The following is a 22,050-nucleotide window of genomic DNA, read 5'->3' as shown; positions in this document are numbered from 1 at the left end:
CGTGGGGAGGAACGAAATTATTGTTTTTATGGTCCAAAGAGAAATGGAATTATTATTATCACATGGAGCTATTTATTTGTTCTAAAATAAAAAAATGATTCAATTTTTACCCGCATTTACTAATATATTTAAAAAATTTAAATTGCTCGAGGCGAAACCAACAGTAATCTTGCTAGATTTCCCACCACTCCTTTTCCAGTAATCTTTTCAGGTTGACCACGGGAGGTCGTGGTGGTTGACTTTTCTCCGTGTCTCGATAAGAGCTGCCAGATAAGCGAAGATCACTCCACCTCACAATTCTGCTCTCTCATCCATCGTGGTGTGAACAAGATGACGGCGTCAGAAAATGCTCAAATTTTGCGCTGCATTTTACTTGCCTTTTGAGTTTTTTTTGTTCTTTTTTTTTCGTGGAAGCCGTCGCTCGCCCTTTCCGTGGCTTACCTTCGCCTCGGTTTCTCTTATAGCGACTGCTACTTCCGAGTTCCGCCTGCAAATTATTGTGAGAGATTCCATTTCCAGATCCCGGAGGAAATTGCAGAGTCCTACTTTTTGATCTATTCTTTGAGATTCTTTTTTTGCGAGGAAAGAAGAGAGAACCAAGTTCTTTCCTTTTCCTTGCTGGCTTTTGATTCGGTTCTGTGCCGTTGCAGCAGAAAGTTTTTGTTTTTGGAAAGATTGCAAGTTGTTTACAGCGACATACCCCCGGCCTACTATCGTGTTGTTTTTCTTTCCTATTTTCGGTTTGTTTCCTGGAGAATTGTTGCTTGCTTGCGCAGTTGCGCCTCTCCCGTGAATGGAGGCGACGGAGCGGTAAGGTTTGTGCGAGCGAGCCAGCCGCCTCTCTCGGTCAGAGGAGCTCAGGGTTGGTGGATCCGATGGCGGCGCACAGCGAGGCGAGGGAGTTGGGGAACGCTGCGTCCGCCAGTAGTTGCTGCCTCCAGAAGTTTAGGCTTTATGAGACTCATATGGTGAGTTGGGACTCCTCGTAACAGATGGATCTGGATTACTTGTTTGTACTACCTAATGATTTTTTCGATGTTGTTCACCTTAAGTAATGATTTTTCTTTTGAAACGGAGCTTGTAGTACTCTACCACTATTAGGAAATTCGCTTTCTTCCTGTCTGTTGATGGGGATCATGGTTGTTTTTTCCATCGTTACTTCTATTATGTTCCTTCTCAAGCTTCGTTATATTATCTTTCTTGAAAGACGTAAAATTGTTGATCTTGAAGTTCCTTGAGAAAATCACGCATAGCAATTTCCTTGTTGATTTCTGCTATCTGCTAAGCCTGATAGCCAGTGGCTCATGAAAAATAATATTGAATTGTTCTATTGTTCCTGTTCAGTAAGTTTGCTAATACATCGAGCAGTAAAATAGGATCATATTCTCCCCCTTACGACTTACAACTATTCATACGAATCTTTGTGCAGAAAAACTGGGTATTTATGTTCCTTCCAAGATGCTTCCCAGTGATTTTGACCAGTTCAACAATCTTTAATGGTTTATTTCCAGTTTTCCTTGCTCGTCAAACATCTTGATGGATCTAAAATTATAGATTATTTAGTTAGACTGTTGAAGTACTCATTATTGGACTGCATCAGTGATAAAAGTCTTTATCCAGTAGTTAATTCCTTCTTTTGTTTAATTTAGATACCTGTTTACTTTGTTGCAGAAATTCTACATAGTAGGAAGCAATAGTAACAAAACACAATGGAGGGTGTTAATAATTGATAGGCTAGAACCCTCTGAGCTGAACATTCGTGAGGACCCGACAACGTACTCTACTGTTGAATGTAATGACTTGCTGAAGCGAGTACATGAGGGTAACATAGCAACAGGTGGATTAAAATTTGTGACCAAATGTTATGGTATTGCGGGTATGTAAAGCTTCTATTTATTCTGAACTTGGATAATTTTGCAACATGGTTTCAAACACAATTTCCAAACACTTAGCATTAAGGTCTTCTGAAATACATCTTTGCAGGATTTGTCAAGTTCCTTGGCCCCTACTACATGCTTCTCATTACCAAGAGAAGGAAGATTGGCAACATTTATGGTCACGATGTATATGGTGTCTCCAAAAGCAAAATGATTATCATTCCAAATTCTACTGTGCGATCTGCTGTGACCTATTCTAAGGATGAAAACAGGTCTTTTGTCCATTCTTCATGTGAAAAATGTGCTCTGTACACTTGTAGTTTTTATGTACACCGTGCTTATCTTCAAGAATTGATTGTTATTGTATCCCAAACTCTTATAAGCTTGAACGGCCATTTCTAAATTTTGGTATTTTACATCACAACAAATTTTATTTAAGTGCCAGGAAGTTTTTCCTCAATCACTACCATAATGCAATGTGGAGTTTTATGTAAAGTATCAATCAAATTACTCCATTATCGGGTTGTCTATTTGCTATGTGCTATTTGTTTGTCTTGTATACCATCACCCAGTTTTTTTTTTCTTATACTCAGTACTGTTGCTGTGTAAAAGTACTAACTTCTTGTATAAACATTTTTTGATGTAACCTTCAATTATACCATTGGAGTCATTACAGTTTCTGGAGGCCTAAGTGTCAGGTTCAATTTTACCAGACAACTTTAGATCTCCGAATCAGTATTTGCATTGTTGTAAGATTTATATGATTTGTTGTATTGGAAGAAATACATAGAGGTTTCTCGTAGTTTCTGTGATTGTGGAGATAACTGTTACCTCTGTGCCATTCTATTTGTCTTATTTGCAGAACTATTCACAACTTGTATTTCTTATCTGTTACATAGATACAAGAAGCTACTCTGCACTGTGGATCTCACAAAGGACTTCTTCTTCAGTTACTCGTACAATATAATGCGTAGTCTTCAGAAGAACCTATATGATGGCATCACAGGACAAGTTCTGTACGAAACAATGTTTGTTTGGAATGAGTTCTTGACACGTGGTGTACGCATGCTTCTCAAAAATACTACATGGACAGTTGCACTGATTCATGGTTTTTTTAAGCAGGTACATATTTGTCCAGTTTATGCCTGATTGCAGTCATGATTTTGTAGGCACTGTCCATTCTAGATCTATCTTTGCTTGCTTGGGAGTAGTCTATGTTATCATCTAGGTACTTAATGACTACTAAATATTATGAGAACATCAATTTTGTACAAGTTGAAAATATATGAGGCTTCCTGTATGTGAGCATCGTTGAAAATCACCTCTAGTACCACTACTAATGTAATATTGGGCTTGTTTCTTTGTTGCTATGTGATTTTTGTTGTGCATAGAAACTACTTTTTGTGTGCTCTTGAATAGTTTAACATCTGATTTTTGCTGTTACTGGAGCCCCATAATTGAAGCTGAGCATTCAACAAAGGATGGCAAGTGATTGATTGTATTCATTTTACTAATTAAGAATGATTTTGACTGCTTGATCTAATCTTGAATTATGTTGATCAGGCATATAAGGCATTATTACGACCGCATAAGTTAATGAGGAAAAATATAGAATTTCTTTCCATTTGTTCTCCCCTTCAACTATGCACTTAGTGTAACATTATACTTCAAAGCTTGTAAATTCATGATCAGGTCCTTAAAAGTCTCTCTCACATTGGAGTGTAGAATCTGTAGATATTTTTGCTATCCATTTTTTTACATTAAATTATAGAAACTCTCATAAATATAAAAGGATAATACTGAATGCAGATGAAATAAAACTTAATGTGTTACTAAAACTCGTAGCTAGTCAGGTCACAAGCCAAGGCTGCGAGTGGCGGTGCTTTTATGTTGGTTGCCTATTAGGCTAAATAAATTGGCCTTTCTTTGATCTAGGCATCTTCCTTCTATTTAGGGAAGGTCAGCCATGTTAGGATGAGACATCACTGTTCTTAGATTCAAGCAATGGGAGAAAGGTTCACCCTTAAATGGGGTTGTCAATCAAAGTGCCAAGCTAAATGTGCACCACTTCTACAAATTGCTCGTATTGTTGCATTTCCCTTTATTATAATTCCTGCTCATTGCATACCTGATCAACTACAGTACTAATAACATTTATTGTTGTTGCTGCTTGAGCAATGTCGGGCATCCCTTTTCTTGGGCCTTTGAATATGGAATTATCATTAGAGGCATTTCTACATAAGGCATGGTTGTCATGTTGTCAGATCACTAATTAACGTTGACAGTGGTGGTGTGGTAGTAATCGCGTTTGCATGAGCCACAGTTGTCTTCAGGCTATCAGGTCATGAGAAATGGTTGGCAGTGGAGGTGCTTGCGCCTATGTGAGACCTTGGTTGTTGAGGAGGTGTAAGATGACAATGCTCATGTTCCTAGGAAGACCTTATAGGGAGTGAAGCGATTGGCTTGCAAGCAAAGGCTCCCTCTGCTTGGTTTCATTGTTGCTTTCTAATCTTCAAAGGGAGAGTCGTTGCTCTTTGTTCTACAATGTCTCTTAAGTGATTGGAAGAGAGACCATGATAAGGAAACTATTGCTCCTCCTCACCAACAAATTGTTGTTGGCTTTGATATTCAACCATTAGGTTATTTTTCTCATATCACATTGGATCATTTGCGCAATTGTTAAACATTGAACAAGTAGTGGCAAATTGGCCAAGACTTTGGTTATATAGCTTGAAGAATACTTTGATACCAAAGGGATCAAGGAGGCAAAGAAGCTTCTTAAGGACATGATTTATTGTAGAGGTGCTTGGTCGAATGCAATGGGGGCTCATAGATGTGGTGGAAGGAGAGCTTGATTGAGAGGTTGGCTCATTGCTTACCTTTTGTTTACTTGAATGGAAGATATGATAGGGAAGGTGGAAAGACACATAATTTCAGATGAAGCTCCATCATTTATGTACATCTTTTTGTCACTTTTCCTCCTTTCCCTTATATCTCTTATCCAAGTAAATGAACCCTTAGGATGAGGGATTCCATCATGGTCGAGGTGACAGCTTAAGGATTGATGTGTGAGGCGAAGGATTTTTATAGCCTACTATTACATGACGCATGAGTATAGAAGTTAAGTTTGCGTGACTCTAGGCTCATGTCATGTGAGTAGGAGGGCGTTGGTGACTAGTGTGGAGGTGAGTCACAGATAGAGAGATCAAGAGATGAGGGGGAGGCCAGAATACTTTTCTTTTTTGGAAAAATTCTAATCCTAGAAAGAGAAGCTTTGCTATCAGGTAGAAGTTATTGAGGAAAACATTAGGGCTGCTTACTCTTCACAGTTCCCTCTACCTGTGTTATTATTTATCATTGTAATATTGCAGCTTAAACCTTTTAAATACATGGTTTTTACAACTAGTTCCCTAACAATAATATTGTTTGCATCTATAAGTTTCCCCATAGCTTCTTTTTCAAAGAAAATTTATTACATAGAGATCAATGTCATACAAAAATAGGTATTTGTATCCTTTAATATCTATTTATTAATAATTTGCACAATAAATATGGTCTTAGGTTGAGTATTTTAATATAGGCATAGTTTAGTAAGTCTTATGCCGACAAATTCTTGCAAAAATTGATGTCATGAGATCATAATGTGATAGATGTGTGAGGTTACTGGATTAGATAAAATAAGACATTCTACTATATAAAAACAAGAAAAATAGATTAAGATGTCAGAAAAAACAAGTGGAATCATTTAGGGTGAAAATGTGAAAATAGTAATACTATTGAAAATGATTTCATGTTTGGGATATTTGTAATAATGGAGCCTTACATAAAGCTCAATAACCAATCCCAAATAGTTGAGTTTATAATTTATTTTTGCTGTTTAGGTTAAATAATATTCCCCCATTGTAAATTTGCAACTCTTATACTGACAACTTATGTTGGTATAATCATTTTAATACAGTTCCTTGCCTCTCCAGACTGTGTATCTACATATGGTTCTGCACTAGGGTGCCAAACCAAAAAAGTATTAAATTTTCTTCTCTAAGTTGGAGCTTCCTTTTTCTATGTTTGGCCAATGGAAAATGTTCCTTTGTTCTTATCAAATATCTGTCACTCAATCAGTTATTATTAGTGTAAGAATACTATGGCCGCTGTTTGATTTCAGGTTAGGCTCTCAGCCTGTGGCAAAAATTTTAAGTTTACACTCATTGCTAGGCGCTCACGCCATTTCGCAGGCACCAGGTGATTAATTAACATCTAGTTTACTTAAAAGACTTGTTTCATTTACAGACACATGTTGTCAAAATAATAAAGTTGTTACTTAAGGGTCCTGTAATCTGTCCATATCTTTTTGGTCAATGATTTCGTATAACTTTTTCCTGGATTAGGTACCTAAAACGTGGTGTCAACGAGAAGGGTAGAGTAGCCAACGATGTTGAGACAGAACAGATTGTATGTGAAGATACTGTTGAAGAGATGCCGTCAGAAATAACTTCAGTTGTTCAGAATCGAGGTTCAATACCACTTTTCTGGTCCCAGGAAACTTCAAAGCTAAACATTAGGCCTGATATTGTCTGTAAGTTTCAAACTCTTGCATTAACTTTGTCATATTATACATGTAACTAACACGTAAAAACATCTTTTCAGTGCACAAGAAGGACAAGAACTTCCAAGCTACCATACTTCACTTTGAAAATCTTGTGAAGAGATATGGAAACCCTATTATTATTTTGAATTTGATTAAGGTAGGGAATTTCTTATGTTCTCTAAGAAATAAGAAACCTAAATTTTATATCTTCCATTTTCTGTACATTATACGTCATTGCTGTCAGAGATTTTTAGTATTCATGTAATATCATTACTTGTTTGTTCTACATAATCAGTCATGTGAAAAGAAGCCGCGGGAATCTTTGCTTCGTGCAGAATTCAGTAATGCAATTGATCTTATAAATAAAGATTTGCCAGGTGAAAAGCGCTTGAAATTCTTGCATTGGGATATCCAAAAACAATCTAGAAGGTACATAGCTGGGATAATCAATCTCTTTTTTTTATATAATCTTTACTGTTTGAGCAAGAAGTGAGTTATTAACTGTGCTTTTTGTAATTTTTGTTTACATGACCTGTTCAACTTTCAACTGATCATTAGCTACTGAAATATATTTAGGAAAGGTGAAAATGTGCTGGAAATGTTAGGAAAAGTGGCAGAATATGCCATAAATCTAACTGGAATTTTTTATTGCCAATTACCACCGTCCTTGAAATTTCAAGATGTTGATCTGCCGACAGATATTGGGTAAGGATTTCTTTTTGTAACTTTATGTTTTTATTATTGCTAATTTAGATTTCTCTTTTGGTTTCATGATTAGCATTCAGTTTTATTATTTGTCAGCACAAAAAGTTTGAATCACTAATAAAATAGAACCCAATCTAAACTAGTTACATTTAGAAGAACCAGAATTTCAATGTTGATTAGCTCTATTGCTGCAAAATGATTTGTTTGTGGAAACTATTTTTTAAAAACATTTTATGGAAAATAGATTTATTTCTACTATTTAGATGTGATATTAAAATATGTTGAAAAATATTTTTCTTTTTTTTTTTGTACAGAGGGGAAAATAATTTCACCTTTTGTAGGTTCAGCATGTTAGGTGGATTGATTGGGTGACCCGATGAGCTTGTTTGACTAACTATGTAGTCCAATTGATCGTCTAGCTTGATCAATCGTCTCTAGCCTTCTGTCATCAAACCAAATAGGTAGACAGTATAGCCTGATCGACTGTAATAGGTAGGCAGTATAGCCTGATCAATTGTCTCACTTAATCAACCTCCTGCCTCAAACAAATTGTCCAACTCACCTGATCGCTGACATAACTTGCCAACTCGACCAATTGGCCTAAGCAACCTCCGCCTGACTTACCTACTTGACTTATTTGACCAACTCAAATGAATAAATGGACCTACTCAACCTTATCAAATTACTTACTCACTTGATTGCCCAAACCACCCATACTGCTTGGTTTACACAAACTGACAACTCACCTGACTCACCAAGCCTAATCAACTTGATTAGAGGCTTGATCTGACTAGTTGAATTTGCTTGTTGGACTCTATTAGCCTGATCGCCTCTGCGAACAAGCCAAGCCTACTCAGTCTAGCTGAACACTTGACTTGTGTAATCTAATCGGCTAGATTCGGCTTGTTCAATGCAACTAGCTTGATTGACTTGATAGTCCCACCCAACCTGTCTGGCCCATTTGGTCCAACTCAGTTGACTTAAGCAACTAAACTAATTAAATCGATTAACTCTACTTGCATACTTGGATTGCCCAATCTGCTCGGCTTGCTAGATTCATCTCGCGAGCTCATGTGGCTTAAATTGACTTATGACCCAATTGGACTAACAAGATCTTCTGACTTGACTGGACCACTTAGGTTGCCCATCTTAGGTAGACAACTTGAATTTATTGGCTTGCTTGGATGATTGCATTAGATTGAGAATGGAGAGAGTTTTTAAAAGCGAAGAGATTACAAATGGGTCAAAGAAAATAAATTTTACTATTTTTCAAAGGAAGTCATTTTCTTTAAAAAAAATCTATATTTTCTGTTGAACAAAAGAAAATATCTCTTAATCATGATTTTTCATCGCACCATGAAAAATATTCTCTCAAATATTTTTTGAGAGCATAGTTTTCATAGAACTACCAAATCCTTAGTCTAGAATAACAATGGCGAAGCCAATTTTCTACTCTCATTTTCTCTATGATGATCAAATCAATATATGATTATTGTTCAAATTTGGTTTGATTAAATTGCTTCGTACCCAAGGTTTTATAATTTCTTTAATTCTTTGACAACCATTTTCAGGAAGCAAATTTTCATTATTATGTATCTAACAGACTTTTAAATTTCCACTTACTAAATAAGAGAACAAATTATATAATGCATTTTAGGCATCGTCATAATGTTTTTCATTTGTACACTATCTTATTTTTTTTCATCTTTTTTTAGACATGCATGTTTAGAGCTTTTTTTTTCTATCTTAACTATTAGCTGCAAAGTATATATTTGGTTAGTTTCTACAATTAGGTGTCACATAAATGTTTTCCACAATTTAGGTGTCACATAAATGTCTAATTCAATTGATTATGTAATTAATATTTTGATTTCAATAACTAAATGCAATAAATGAAAGAGTTTAAAATTAATAAAAGCATATAAATTTATCTCAGTATGTTTCAATGCATGCCAAAGTGTGTTGAGTGTCAGCACAGCACAACATAATGTGCAAATTGTGTCATTTGATTTGAGTCAGGGACCAAAACTCATATAATGATACTTAAATTTTTTTTACCGCCAGGTATGTAACTTCTTTCTTTTCTCTTCTTTTTCTTTTCATCTCCTCCCTCCACCTCCAATTCCCTATCAGCACAATTCCAAAATCATCTCATTCTCATCAACCACCAAACTCCAGCTTGGAATAATACATTTTAGTATTAAATTAATTAAATTGAACATGTTTTTAACATGATGAACTTAAAGTAATGTCTACTGAAAGATTATCGCCTTGTTCTTTAGAATCTTATTGATATGCAGTGTATACAATTCAGTTTATTCCCAAAACTATATATACTCAAATGCTGAATGATACAAGTGTAGAGTTCTATGATTATGATTGTTACTTTGCCCTCCTCCCTCGTATCTTCCATCCAAGCAAACTGATCCAAAAGATAGAATTTAACTGAAATCTGAATGAATAGAGAACTCTAAGCACAAAAACTAAGCAAAGCTGTATATTACTATTAAATATAGAATATGAGCAAAAACAAATTTGAAATAAATATATGGGATCAAATTGTCTTCATCTTGTTTGATGACCACTGACAGCCACACATGATCACTGACAGCCACACATGGTTTCAAATTGAATCTAGCGAGATGTTATATTGAGGACCACAATTTTATGGAATCAAAAATATTACATATAACAAAAATTTGAGATAATGGTGGATAGAATTGATTTTTTAATTACCAATTAAAACTTTAACAACAGCAACAACAAGTAGAGGGAGAAACTGAAGCCTCAGATCTTGTACAAGAAATTTCTCACATTGCATGTATTACTGTGATATGTGAATACCAAAATTAATATTTTCATCTGGAGAGAAAACCAGTATTAATCCTCTATGTGAAATAAAATTGATGTTTTTGAGCGACTAAGACCAATATCACTGTACGGTGCTAATAGAAGCAAGCAATTAATGCTAAACAGAAGCAATCAATCAACACTGGAGGATTGCCTACCACCAAGTGGCTGGAGAATTTAAGTTGTTGGAGCAGTGGAAAGTAGGGATGAATTTAGCTACTTCTTCAACCATGTGTGTGTGTGTGTGTGTGTGTGTGTGTGTGTGTGTGTGTGTGTATATATATATATATATATATATATATATATATATTGGAGAAAGTAATCCATCACATGATTGATTGATAATGGACAAATGGACTGGGATTTGGTGGGGTTATTGAGCTTGGGCATGAAAAGCAGCAGGAAAATCTTCAACGCTCATCAATGATTAAACGTTGATGATGCCAAGGAGGATCAATGAGAGGATGGAAAAGAAAAATGATTTTGCAGATAGAAAAAGTGATTAAGAGGGTGGAAATGGAGAATGAGATGAGTGAAGTAGCAATAGTAGAGAGAAAGGTCTTCTCGAATGGCAGCAGGGTGAGAGTAATAAAAGGATTGAAATACTAATTTATAGTTCATAATCAATTAAGGAAACACATTGGACCTATATACGTAGCTAAATGCTTCAATAGTTGGCTAAAAGTGTTCTGACAGTCGGCCTTTGCAATTGCAAGAAAAACTGAAAGCTGAAGATAAAGAACGCCAGCCGTAGTACATTGTATTTAAAAGATATGTAGTTCTATTGATTGGGATATATTATTCCAGCAGCAAGTTTGAGTCATCATTGATTATTTCCCTTTTGGTTATCTTCAATGTATCCAAAATTAGTTCGGAGGCTCTTCCTTTTGCTTTTCTCCTCTTTTGAGGATAGCAGTAGAGGATAGCTTTCCTCCATATTTATTATTATATATTGTCAAGTCGTTCAGATGCTTTGATCAAAATGGCAGTGGTAAACGATAGATTGAGAATAGACTGAGACCACTAGGCTTTTTAATTATCTCAAAGCAGCATACTGGAAACTATGAGGTTGAACTGCTGTTAACTACCACATTATTATGCATTTGAACTACTTCGTGGATATCCTACATGAGACATGATTTAAGAAAATTGTCATGCAATAAACAATGCAGGGTATCAGTTGCCATTGGTTCTTATGGCAGTTCCTGGAGAGATGAAGGGCAGAACTCAGATATATCTCAAAGTGAATACTCTGGGGACAAAACCAAACACAATGTTGATAATTCAGCCAATGAAATACATAACCCTGCTACTTCTCATAATGACTATTCTGCAGATGAATTTGAGTGCAAAGTCAACTTGGCAAATCCACCAAGGCTTCAAAGTGGCGTCCTTCGAACAAATTGTATTGATTGCTTGGATCGAACAAATGTTGCACAATATGCCTATGGTTTGGCTGCACTTGGCCAGCAGCTTCATGCCTTGGGATATATAGATGTTCCAAAAGTTGATCCAGATTCCCCTTTAGCTGATGATATGATGGATATCTATGAAAGAATGGGGGACACACTTTCCCTACAGTATGGAGGTTCTGCTGCGCACAACAAGGTATTAAAATGCATCAGATAAATAATATTTACTTTGAGGGATATACTGTTCATGGAAAAAGTTATTATATGACATCCTTGCTATTTTTTGTTAATTACTTTTGAAATTTAATTCCCCCTTCCTAGGTTTTAAGTGTAGTTTATTTATTTCCTTAAATAACTCATGGTTGGCTAGTGTATTTTACAAGTCACAATCTTATATGAATTGTGCTACGCATTGTATGGTGCATATTTTTTTATTTGGGAAACATGTCTTCCTTGTATGGGCACGCTCCTATGTACTCTAAATACATGTTTGTTTTATTTCCTCACAATTTGTTGCACTCATTTTGTTGACCTATAACAAACTTAAGTGACATAGCTTCACACTGGAAGCTATAAGCTATATGTTTATAAAGTGCCCTCACTTATCCTTCAGGAAATTAGTGGCAATATTCTTGTTGATGTTTGAATATGATAATACATTTATTTTGTTTGCATAATTGTTTAGGGTTAGAATTCTAATGTGAGAGAGACTATGAAAATAATGTAGAAAAATAATTTTGATTTGAAATAGATGATTAACTATGAGATATTGAGTTTACTATAAAGCTTATCTTACACCTTCATTTTATGCCTTGGCTAGGGATGGCTTGTGCTCGCCTAGGCCTGTTTTCCTTTGGGTAAGGATGACCTCAATTTTGATGTAACTATGGGTTCTTGTTGGGTTGTGGTCGGCACAACTTGAATTTGTTGGGCCTAAAGAATCATTTTATTAGTTGTTTAGTGACAATTGGTGGAGATGACAATGCAACTAGTGGAGATAGCCAATAGTGACTTGCACTGCTTATGATCATGACTATCACTCATGTCCTCTCCATTGATGATATTTGCAATGGAGTGGATATGAATCCACAACCAAGATTGTAGAAGTATGATTGATTTAGATAATGGATGACTAAGAGATTAAGGGGGGATGATGGATTGAGGGTTGAACAAAGAGGTGAGGCTATTTATAACAAGGATTGAAATCTCGAGCCGTATTGCTCAATACCAGCGAAAAATTCATTCCGCTAGCCTACCGACGTCGGCACCAACGTTCCGGCTGGGATATCATCCGGAGGTATCGTGCGGGCTTGGCGACGCCACCGGAGGTGTTGTGCGAGTTCGATGACGCCACCGGAGGCATTGCCCAAGTCCAACGATGCCACCAGAGGCGTTGCTCGGGTCCGACGATGCCTCCGGAGGCGTCGCGTGGGTCGCATGTGCCCTCGGTCGAGCTTGCCCAGTCGCAATCTTAGTATTGGTTTTTTTTTACTTAGGTTTTAATAATCAACTCCTAGCTATAGTTGGGGATAATTTAAATAAGTTTAATTAAAGCCTCGTAAAATTATCCTATTAATTTTAAAAAAAATATTTTATTTTTAAATATTTAGATTAAATTTTTTATTTTAGTTAATATATTTTATATTTTAAAAATATCAAAATTATACCAACATAGTATGATACGGTACCGGAACTGTATTTTAAACCTCGGCACGACTCGATATTTTAAACCTTGATTTATAAAGAAGCAAAACGAGTGAGTTGGGCACATGGCCATGCCCAACCCAACCCGTGTGCTGACTCGCATGATGGGCTTAGCCACGGGCTACACTTTGTTAGGCTAAATCATGCCCAATATTATTACAGACTATAGCCTAACTATCTAACATGAACCATGGCATTTTCTCTTCCTAGGCATGGACCGACTCATCTTTGGCTAGGTTGTGCCTGACATGACCAAATTGCCTTTGCTGAGCCACAAGCAGCTTGACTGTTCTAGTTGACACATCTATAACTGTTTGCAAAGAAGTCCACTCTTTGCATGTTGAAGTATTTTGGTTGCATAAGTCTAGCTTTTCATTGGCTTAGCTGATTTTTTGAGTTTCCTAATTAAATCTTTAGCTGTACTAGATTCTCTACATGAGTTTCTTTTAGTAGTCTTTATTGTCCATTCACTAAAAATATGAAAAATGTATAAACCTTCTCTACCTAATTCATCATCTTTAGTAAATACTTAATTTCCTAATTTGATTCACTCCTTGAGAAGTTCTGATATAAAAATTTCCTTCACACTTTTTTTTCGATAGGTAAAGGATTAATTTGTCCTCAGTACAGCTATTCTTAGTTGAATGTATCTGGAATTTCCCAGGTTAACAATATAAATGCAGTCCCTTTTGGCAAAATATATATGGATGAATGAAGAAAATAAAGTCTAGCTTGATTATCCATAGCCTATCTATAAAATGAAAATATTCTGCATGATCACAACATCATTAGTTATTTTTTTATGGTGTTCAGATATTTTCTGAAAGAAGAGGTCAATGGAAGGCTGCAACCCAGTCTCAGGAGTTATTGAGGACAATACAACGCTATTACAGAAATGCCTATATGGATAGAGAGAAGCAAGATGCTATTAACTTGTGAGTTCTTACATTCTTACCAATTGATTATCATTAAGCTCCTTGCAGTGTCCTATAGCAACACTTCCTTGGCAATAGTCTCCATTTATAACTTTCTGAAATTTGTAGATTCTTGGGTCATTTCCAACCCCACCAGGGTAAACCAGCACTTTGGGAGCTGAGTTCTGATCAACATTACAGTACTGGAAGGCACAATGCACGTTCTCATGAGAATGCAAGGTATAATTTGTTTAGAGTATAGGATCTACAGGTAGATAATGCATGGTATATTTCCTACAGGTAGATAATGCAAGGTATATCTTTATGTAACCGGATGCCAAGTTGGTTGGCAACATGCCAAAGAAGTACACTACGTTCTTGGTAGTTAAAGTATTGGATAACTAGATTTCACCAATAGACAAGATAACACAATATTTCCTTGGATTCTTTAAGAGGAGAACCCTCCATAATCATAGATTGGGATAAGAGAGGAAAACTAGCTTCATCTTTATAATTGCATTGATCTTAGTTTTATTTTGATTTTATATATTTCCAATGGTTTTAATTGAAAGAATGGAAATTCATATATATATCTAATAAAATGTGACATTATCTAATGTTGCAATGGAATTCAATTTGGCCACTAGGATTGTAGAGAAGCAAATAATAGAGTCACATAGTAGAGATAGCATAAATTTGTATGCTTGTTGTGCACCAAGTATTGGATGTTGATGCAACACTTTGCTTTTGCTCATGTTTCAATTATGTTGTTCCATGTAAACATTTTTGCAATTAAGAATTTTTAAATCTTACACTGATTTCCAATAAAACCCGCCAAAGCCGATCCCAAGCCCGTTTGAAAAAGGGCGAGGGTTGCGCATTAGGTTGTCAGCCAGCGTGGACTTATAGACAAATATTCAATGAATGGATTCGTCAAACTATTGTGTTAATGTTAGGATGTTCCCCGTAAGGAACGTGTTGCAGGGTTTGACTATAATGTCTTGGTAAGGACCGTTACATCTCTATGAGAACTCGGGTGTAGTGTTAAATATAGAACTAATATTATAGAAAATCTAATTATCTAAGATTTAGAATATGAAATCTAGGAACACTTACTGATAAAACAATAAAAGTAGTAGAAACGATGATTATGAGAAGAATTAATATTTTATGTGTACAAGAGATAAAATGGATAGAGAAGACAAATATATTAGAGAATTCAAGTTTTAAATTATGGTATACAGGAAAGAGTAAAACAAAAAATGGAGTAGGTATTGTTGTCGGTAATTCGCTAAAGAATGTAGTAATAGTTAGAAAGGAGATAGAATTATAGATCTCAAGATAGCGGTGTCGAAAAAAATTATTAATATAATTAGCATATATGCACCTCAAGTAGGATTAGATGAACACATTAAGAATATGTATGAGAATGTAATGACAAGAGTGAAGAGTTTAGACGGATTAACTGAAATCTTCCTCATAAAGATAGGATTATATCAAGAATTAACTCTAAGTTTTTATCTTTTTACACTAATCATGTACGAACTCATTGGACACATTTAAGATATGATACCACAGTCCATGTTATTTACAGATGATATTGTTTTGGTAGATGAGACACGTAAAGAAATAAATATTAAACTTGAATCTTGACGGGAAATCCTAGAAGTGAAAAGTTTTAGATTTAGTAGAGTAAAGACAGAATATATATAATTTAAGTTTAGTAATATTAGACGTAATGAGATAACTGTTAAAATAGGAGATGATGAGTTATAAGTATTTATGATCATTTTTACAAAAGGATGGAGGGATTGAGAGAGACGTCTTACATAGAATATAAATGGGATGGTTGAAGTGAAGGAGAGCATCATGTGTTCTTTGTGATCATAAAATAGGTCTAAGACTTAAAGCAAAGTTTTGTAAAACGACGGTTAGACCTGGTATGTTATATGGAGTTGTTGTTGGGCTATAACTCGAGCACATGAGCAGAAGATGAAAGTTGTAGAGATGAGGATGTTAAAGTGGATGTACGAACATACAAAGATGGACAAGATAAGAAATAAAAATATTAGAGAGAAAAGTCAGGTTGCCCTTATTAAGGGAAAACTCAGGGAGACATGTTTAAGATGGTACAGACATATATGTAGACGACTAATAGATGCTCCAGTTAAGCGATATGAAACTATGACAAATGTGCATATTAAATGAAAAAGACTAAGACTAAAAAAGACTTAGTTAACAATAATAAAATCAGATAAATTTTATTTAAATATAAATGATAATATAGTAGGGGATAGAGTCCAATGGCGTAGAAGGATCCTTATCGTCAACCTCACCTAGTGGGATAAAATTTGGTTGTTGTTGTTGTTGCACTGATTTTCAATAAGAGCACCCACTATTGCTATTTCTTCTCCTTACCCATCTGTGAAAAATATCTTAGTAACTTCAGGAGCACTTCCCAAGTTAAAGTTCAGCTTTTTATTTTTCAGGTCATTTATTAAGAGATCGCTGTCAGATGGTAATATTCTTTGTGATCCTGGATCAAATGAACCTGCTGCTTCAGCATTCCCTGCGAGAATACAACAAGATTCAGTTGCCAAGGGTCTTTGTGATTCCACGCCTGAAATTTCAACTTGTGATAATGATATTCGATATTGCAGGTGAGCTTCTCTTGACTATTACTCATGTGAACTCATTTTAAGTTCCTCTTATGGTTTCTAACAAGAAGGTAATTACTTGAACTACAGTTTTTTTTTCTATTTTCTTTTGTTGCTTATTTATTCAGATTACTAAAACAGAAGTATCTAGCAGCTGAAATTCTAGTGAAACTATTTAATTTTGACAGTTCCCGTTGTATGTCAAACTCCAGCATTATTGGAGCTTATGGAACAAGAATTGCTGCTTTTAGATGTTCCTTATGCACAAACATAGTCTAATGATAGTCTCCTGTTCTCTTTATTAGTTACATGCCAACAATTCCTAGGAGGCAAATAGTTGCAGATAATGGGCACATATGCTTCAGCAAACATGGGTTCAATGACTCCAACTGTTCAAACTTCCTTGACTTCGATTGGCTTTCATCATCAGGCAATTCGTGTGAAGATGAAGGCTCTGACAGGTAATCTTCAATGACTGTCTTCTTTAGTGAAAAATAAAAAAATCTTCAGGGCCCGTCAGATTGCTATTCGTTTTGCTGTTGGCTCATTTCATTTATAAGTTATTATCGATTGTGTTGGCCAACCAATCCTAGTAATATCTTTGTTTGAGGAAGAATTCCTTCATGTTGCTTGCATGAACGTAAACTCAAACCTTTAACATTAAAAATCGTTGCAAGTCGTGCAAACATGGCTTAGACCAAAATAAAATTATGAAAGCATTTAATTTCCCCCATGTAAGCATACTATGCTTGTTATTGCTGTGGCCATCAGTCTACACGCCTCTTTCGATTCTAATCCCATTTTGCTATTCATTTCCTTTCACTTGCGTTGCAGGTCCTCTATCATTAACTCACCAATGACAAATGTTTCCACTGAAAATGTTCTTGAAGGAGAAGAGGAAATTAGCAGCTTAAATATTGAGGGCGCCGGCATTGAGGTTTGTTTCCTTGTATAATTTTTTCAGCACGATTTCTTTTACTGTTACTTACTCCCAGACCCTGTATTTTTGCCGAATCCTTCTTCGCGATAGTTTACGGTGCTCTCTCAAACAATGACAAATTATCCATGTTCACGTATGCAGGTCGGTGAAGCAGAAGGCAGGCAAGCATCTGAAAGCTCCAATGCTGGTGAATTTTCTGATACATTTGCTCACTGGGTTGCTTATGGAGGGACGCTATGCTATTGATGTCGATGTGCATCGTACGTCAAACAAATCAATCTGAGCATTCCACTGTAATGTCCGATCTGCACCATCTTCCACATGAACAAATTAGAATAAATTTTCAACTTTTTCGTGTTTTTCAGCAGAAATATAATTAGTATGTATTGTATTTTGGGTACATAGATACAATTCTTTCCGGGCTAAGCTCTGTTTGTTTGTAAATATCGACACCAAGAAGAATGCAATAATAATTACTTGTAAAAATTAAAGTTGTCAAAAATATAATTATTCATGTAACTTAATACTGATGCTCCATGTCTTGGGTCAATAGCACTTTAAAGGTGGAGCTAGATAAAAACTTCTTATTCTGGGCTACGGGTGAATTAAATCATAGTATTATCCAATGAAGATTGCCAATCGCCACTGCTTGTAAATCATAGGAAGATTCAATTTAAGAGGTAGATGCCTTAAGTATTCATTACATAGTATTAATGATCTTAAGAAGAAGCTCCACAATGATCTTATGAAGAAGAATCCTTTGCTACACCTTTTGCAGCTCAGGCAAAATTTCCTTCTTTAACCATCGTTGAGCAGGTTTCAATACTAATGAACTTTCCTTTTTAAGTTTTTTTAAGATGCTGACTTTTTTTTATAAAAAAAATTGATAATATAATTTATTCTTTGATACTCTTGGTAAGAATATTAACTAACTAATCTTCTAATTAAATCATTATTAGTTCCGCAACATTTTCATCTAGTTCCGCAACTTTTTTTCATCATAAATGATATTCATTCCATTTTATATCGATCTCAATTTAATTTTCAACATTTAATTTAATTTAACAATTTGTTTTATTAAGTTATTGTTTTTTTCTTCTCGTTTTTAATTAGATTATACATGAATTGCAATACAATTTGCATGCATTAATTTGTTAGGAGACTTTCTCCCATCAATCTTCATGATTAAGAATTTGTTAAGACGTTGATGTCCACTGAAGATATTCTTGTCGTACATCCACGGATAAACCTTATTATGTTATCCTTCAAGCACTGTCGCCATCGTGTTTGGTGTGATGAATCTTATCGACATCAATTTTAAAACGTTTTTTTTAATCTTTAGATAGTTTTTTTTTATTGTAATTGATAATATTCATTTAATTATATCATAGTAAATAATTTTATTTAGTTACAATACAAAAAATATATTTATTTAATTATATTAAATATTTTCAATCAGATAAAAGATTAAAATATAAATATGCATTATTTTTGGTGTTTGGCGTTTAGTTAAACCAAGTACCTTCATTTAACTTTTGTTTTTTTAAAATAATAATAATAATAAATGTTAATTTATGCGCACACTTAATTTGTGACCGCATATATCCACGTTCCTCCTAGTCAGCCTCCCTTTTTTTCAACGCAAGCCGGCTGAATGACTGTCCCAGTCCATCGCACTCATGTCTGCAACGGCGATCACAATCAGGCCCACTTGCCGCACCATTTTTTCAGCAACCGATAAGCAGCGACAAATAAAGATGTCAAACGATAAGCTTTGAATGCTCAAAAGACATCATCTTCCAAAAAAATTAATTAGGTTGGTTCATGTAACATCAGTTGGTTATTATCGATATGATAGTGTAGATCGAGATGACAACAAAAATGTTTTTAGTCAAAAGATACGAGTGTATATAATAACTTATATTATAAATGGTAAAAATTAAAGGTAAATTGTAATGATCATAGCTTCATCTATCTCAAAATTTATAAGAGACTGACTGATGCAATGTTCATAGCTTCATAGTTTTTATTATATATATAATGATGTTTTCTCTTTGATTAGAGGCGACAAAATAATAATTAAAAGTCTAATTGAGTATTTTGTGACTAGACTAGATAACACAATAATAATTAAAAGTCTAATTGAGTTCTGGGCTGAGCTCCCCACCCTAGCTCGGTGTCCGACCTCTTACTCGACTTCGACCCATCTCAAGGCTCAACTTTGGTTCATCAATACTCAACTCTGAGCTCCAACTCGACCTCATTACCTACTCGGTGTCCTACTCAGTGTTCAACTGGTTCTACTCCCAATTGAATCCTTGATCTCCCGATAGAGGTCTTCTCCTCAGTTAGCTCAGTTCCTCTGAGTCCTACTTCTTTCACTCCATCATTTGACTTGTCAGACCCCAGAAGGACACGTGGAACAATAAAGTATGTGATGGTAGTCCACCTACCCTATTAATACAACATGGTGTAATATGGCAGGGTTTGGTGTCGTATCAAGCATGAGTGATAGGACCTTTCACTATTATAGCGATGGAATATTCTCTTTATCGAAGATGAGACATCTCCTGTGATGGGACAACTCTTCTGATAACTCTATATAATTGTTTCGCTTCTCATGGGCACAGGTACATACATACGCAAACATCCAGACTTTCCTTCTCTAACACTTCTTCATCTTCTTCTCATCTCTGATCGACAGACTGACTTGAGCGTCAGAACGGCTGAGTCAGAGCACCTCATGGCCTCCGTTCTTACTCTCCCTCTCTTTTGCAGCTTGACAGGAGCACCACCATCTCTTCCCCGCTCACGGGTCCTGTGCGATTTCACTAGCATTAGAGCCAAGAACGCCGATAACTCATCTGTAGACAATCTCAAACAGGAATGATAGGTAATAAAATAATTATGCTTAATGGGAAAATAAGTAATTAAAGGTAGACTTGATAAATTGTAAAGCTTATGTGATATATTATCTTCTTCGACTCCTATTTTTAGACTATTCATAGGTTTCACATTGTAATAAATTCAAACATATAAACAGTAACGTTGCAATTCAACTTTGATCAGAGAACCAAATGTTACTAGTGTTAATTATACTCCAGAAAAACTAAAGAAAAACTAAAGATAATAACTTTGAATTAAACAGTCCTTGCTCGATTTGAATATCTGGATTCATGGACTCGTTGGAGATATCGAAACAGGACCACTAAATCCTTGCTCGACGTCGCACCCACTTGGACTATCCGTGGCACCACGCGTCCTGCTCCCACGAACGAGAAGCCACGGGAACAATCCCAATGTTGACTTCGGCGGCGGCGGCGGCGGCGGCGGCGGCGTCGGTGTCAGGCTTACCTCCCCTGTTTGACTACTCGCAGGCAATGATTCATCTGATGCCGACTCAACCGGCAACACGCTTGAAGGAGCGCTAAAAGTCCCTTCTTGTGAGTTCGAATCCCCAATTCTAGCACAAAGATCGGAACTTGCAGTGGTATTCAAAATCGATTGAGACGAATTAAGCAACTGAGCTCCGGACTCGGCGATTTCTGACTCCTCGACCGCCGCCGGCGTGCGGCAGAGGGGGCAAGTGGAGTGGCTGCAGAACCACATGTCGATGCAGTGGAGATGGAAGGCGTGGCCGCACCTGGGCAGCAGCGTCGCCGCCTCGCCGACCGCGAGCTCGTAGAGGCAGACGGGGCACTCGAGGCCGTCCTTGAAGGCCCCCGGGCGGACCACAATGGGCGGGGGGAGGGCGACGCCGGCATCAAGGCCAAGGCCGCCGCAAGGGAGCCGGGGGGCAAGGGCAAAGCGGGCGTGGGCGGCGCCGGAGACGGGTATGGCACCCCAGTAGCGGTTGGCGCGGAGGTAGCACAAGAGGAGGAAGAGAAAGACAAGGAAGAGGACGACGACACCGGCGATCAAGAAGGCGGTGGTTGTGGAGACGGAGAGCCTAGAGACGCCGTCCATGGTCGTACAGTTAGAATTTGAGCTGCGGAGAAGTAACTACGTGCAGTTTGATTTATAGAAAGAAAAGAGGAAAGAAATGCAGCTGTTTGCTGAAGGCGGCTGCTGATGCCTCTCTTTGGATATTGTTATCAATGAAATCTACGCGTTTGACTATCTTTGGATTTAGTTAATTTAAGTAAAGTTAATCTTGACTTTTGATTAATAAATGATTAGATTAATTTACTTACATTCCAAGGTTTTGAGAGAGATCTTCTATAAAGACCCTCAATATAGAGGTAAAATTTGATTCGCTCAAATGCAGATGAATTATATCTTTACTTAGAGGGTTATCTTTTTTCTGAAACTGATGGTAATTGTTTCTTTTGAGCATCCCCAGTAGCACTAGCACAGCTGCATGATTTGCTCTGGGTCCTCTATCTTCACTTTAATTAGATTCCTTA

At 36.3% G+C, this 22,050-nt stretch overlaps 2 protein-coding genes across 2 annotated transcripts; one reads left to right on the top strand and one right to left on the bottom strand.

Moving 5' to 3' along the window:
• The first annotated feature begins 393 nt into the window (after positions 1 to 393).
• LOC141816685 (phosphoinositide phosphatase SAC2-like) lies at positions 394 to 18,151 on the top strand. The gene is made up of 16 exons (XM_074704432.1): positions 394 to 968; positions 1,672 to 1,876; positions 1,984 to 2,149; positions 2,777 to 2,999; positions 6,040 to 6,116; positions 6,263 to 6,450; positions 6,522 to 6,619; positions 6,758 to 6,891; positions 7,039 to 7,167; positions 11,190 to 11,625; positions 13,947 to 14,068; positions 14,177 to 14,287; positions 16,537 to 16,707; positions 17,010 to 17,165; positions 17,539 to 17,641; positions 17,786 to 18,151. The coding sequence occupies exons 1-16, from the start codon at positions 876 to 878 to the stop codon at positions 17,888 to 17,890; spliced, it is 2,517 nt and encodes an 838-aa protein (XP_074560533.1). The 5' UTR covers positions 394 to 875; the 3' UTR covers positions 17,891 to 18,151.
• A 2,662-nt stretch (positions 18,152 to 20,813) lies between these two features.
• Positions 20,814 to 21,612, bottom strand: LOC141822271 (RING-H2 finger protein ATL3-like). The gene has a single exon (XM_074709712.1). It carries the CDS (start codon positions 21,608 to 21,610, stop codon positions 20,819 to 20,821), a length of 792 nt encoding a protein of 263 aa, XP_074565813.1. The 5' UTR covers positions 21,611 to 21,612; the 3' UTR covers positions 20,814 to 20,818.
• Positions 21,613 to 22,050: the final 438 nt, after the last annotated feature.

This window comes from Curcuma longa, chromosome 2 (genome assembly GCF_044706935.1).
Source record: "Curcuma longa cultivar G26 ecotype Majalengka, Jawa Barat chromosome 2, ITB_CL_G26_1.1, whole genome shotgun sequence".
NCBI lineage: Eukaryota > Viridiplantae > Streptophyta > Magnoliopsida > Zingiberales > Zingiberaceae > Curcuma > Curcuma longa.
The sequence above is the reverse complement of the archived record's forward strand: the minus strand, read 5'-3'. Positions and strand labels throughout refer to the sequence as shown.

Excerpts from the sequence above, each read along its gene's own strand:
- LOC141816685 (XM_074704432.1), top strand. The coding sequence starts at position 876 with ATGGCGGCGCACAGCGAGGCGAGGGAGTTGGGGAACGCTGCGTCCGCC. Across the intron at positions 2,150-2,776 it reads TATTCTAAGGATGAAAACAG|ATACAAGAAGCTACTCTGCA; the intron begins GTCTTTTGTCCA and ends TCTGTTACATAG. Across the intron at positions 11,626-13,946 it reads GTTCTGCTGCGCACAACAAG|ATATTTTCTGAAAGAAGAGG; the intron begins GTATTAAAATGC and ends TATGGTGTTCAG.
- LOC141822271 (XM_074709712.1), bottom strand. The coding sequence starts at position 21,610 with ATGGACGGCGTCTCTAGGCTCTCCGTCTCCACAACCACCGCCTTCTTG.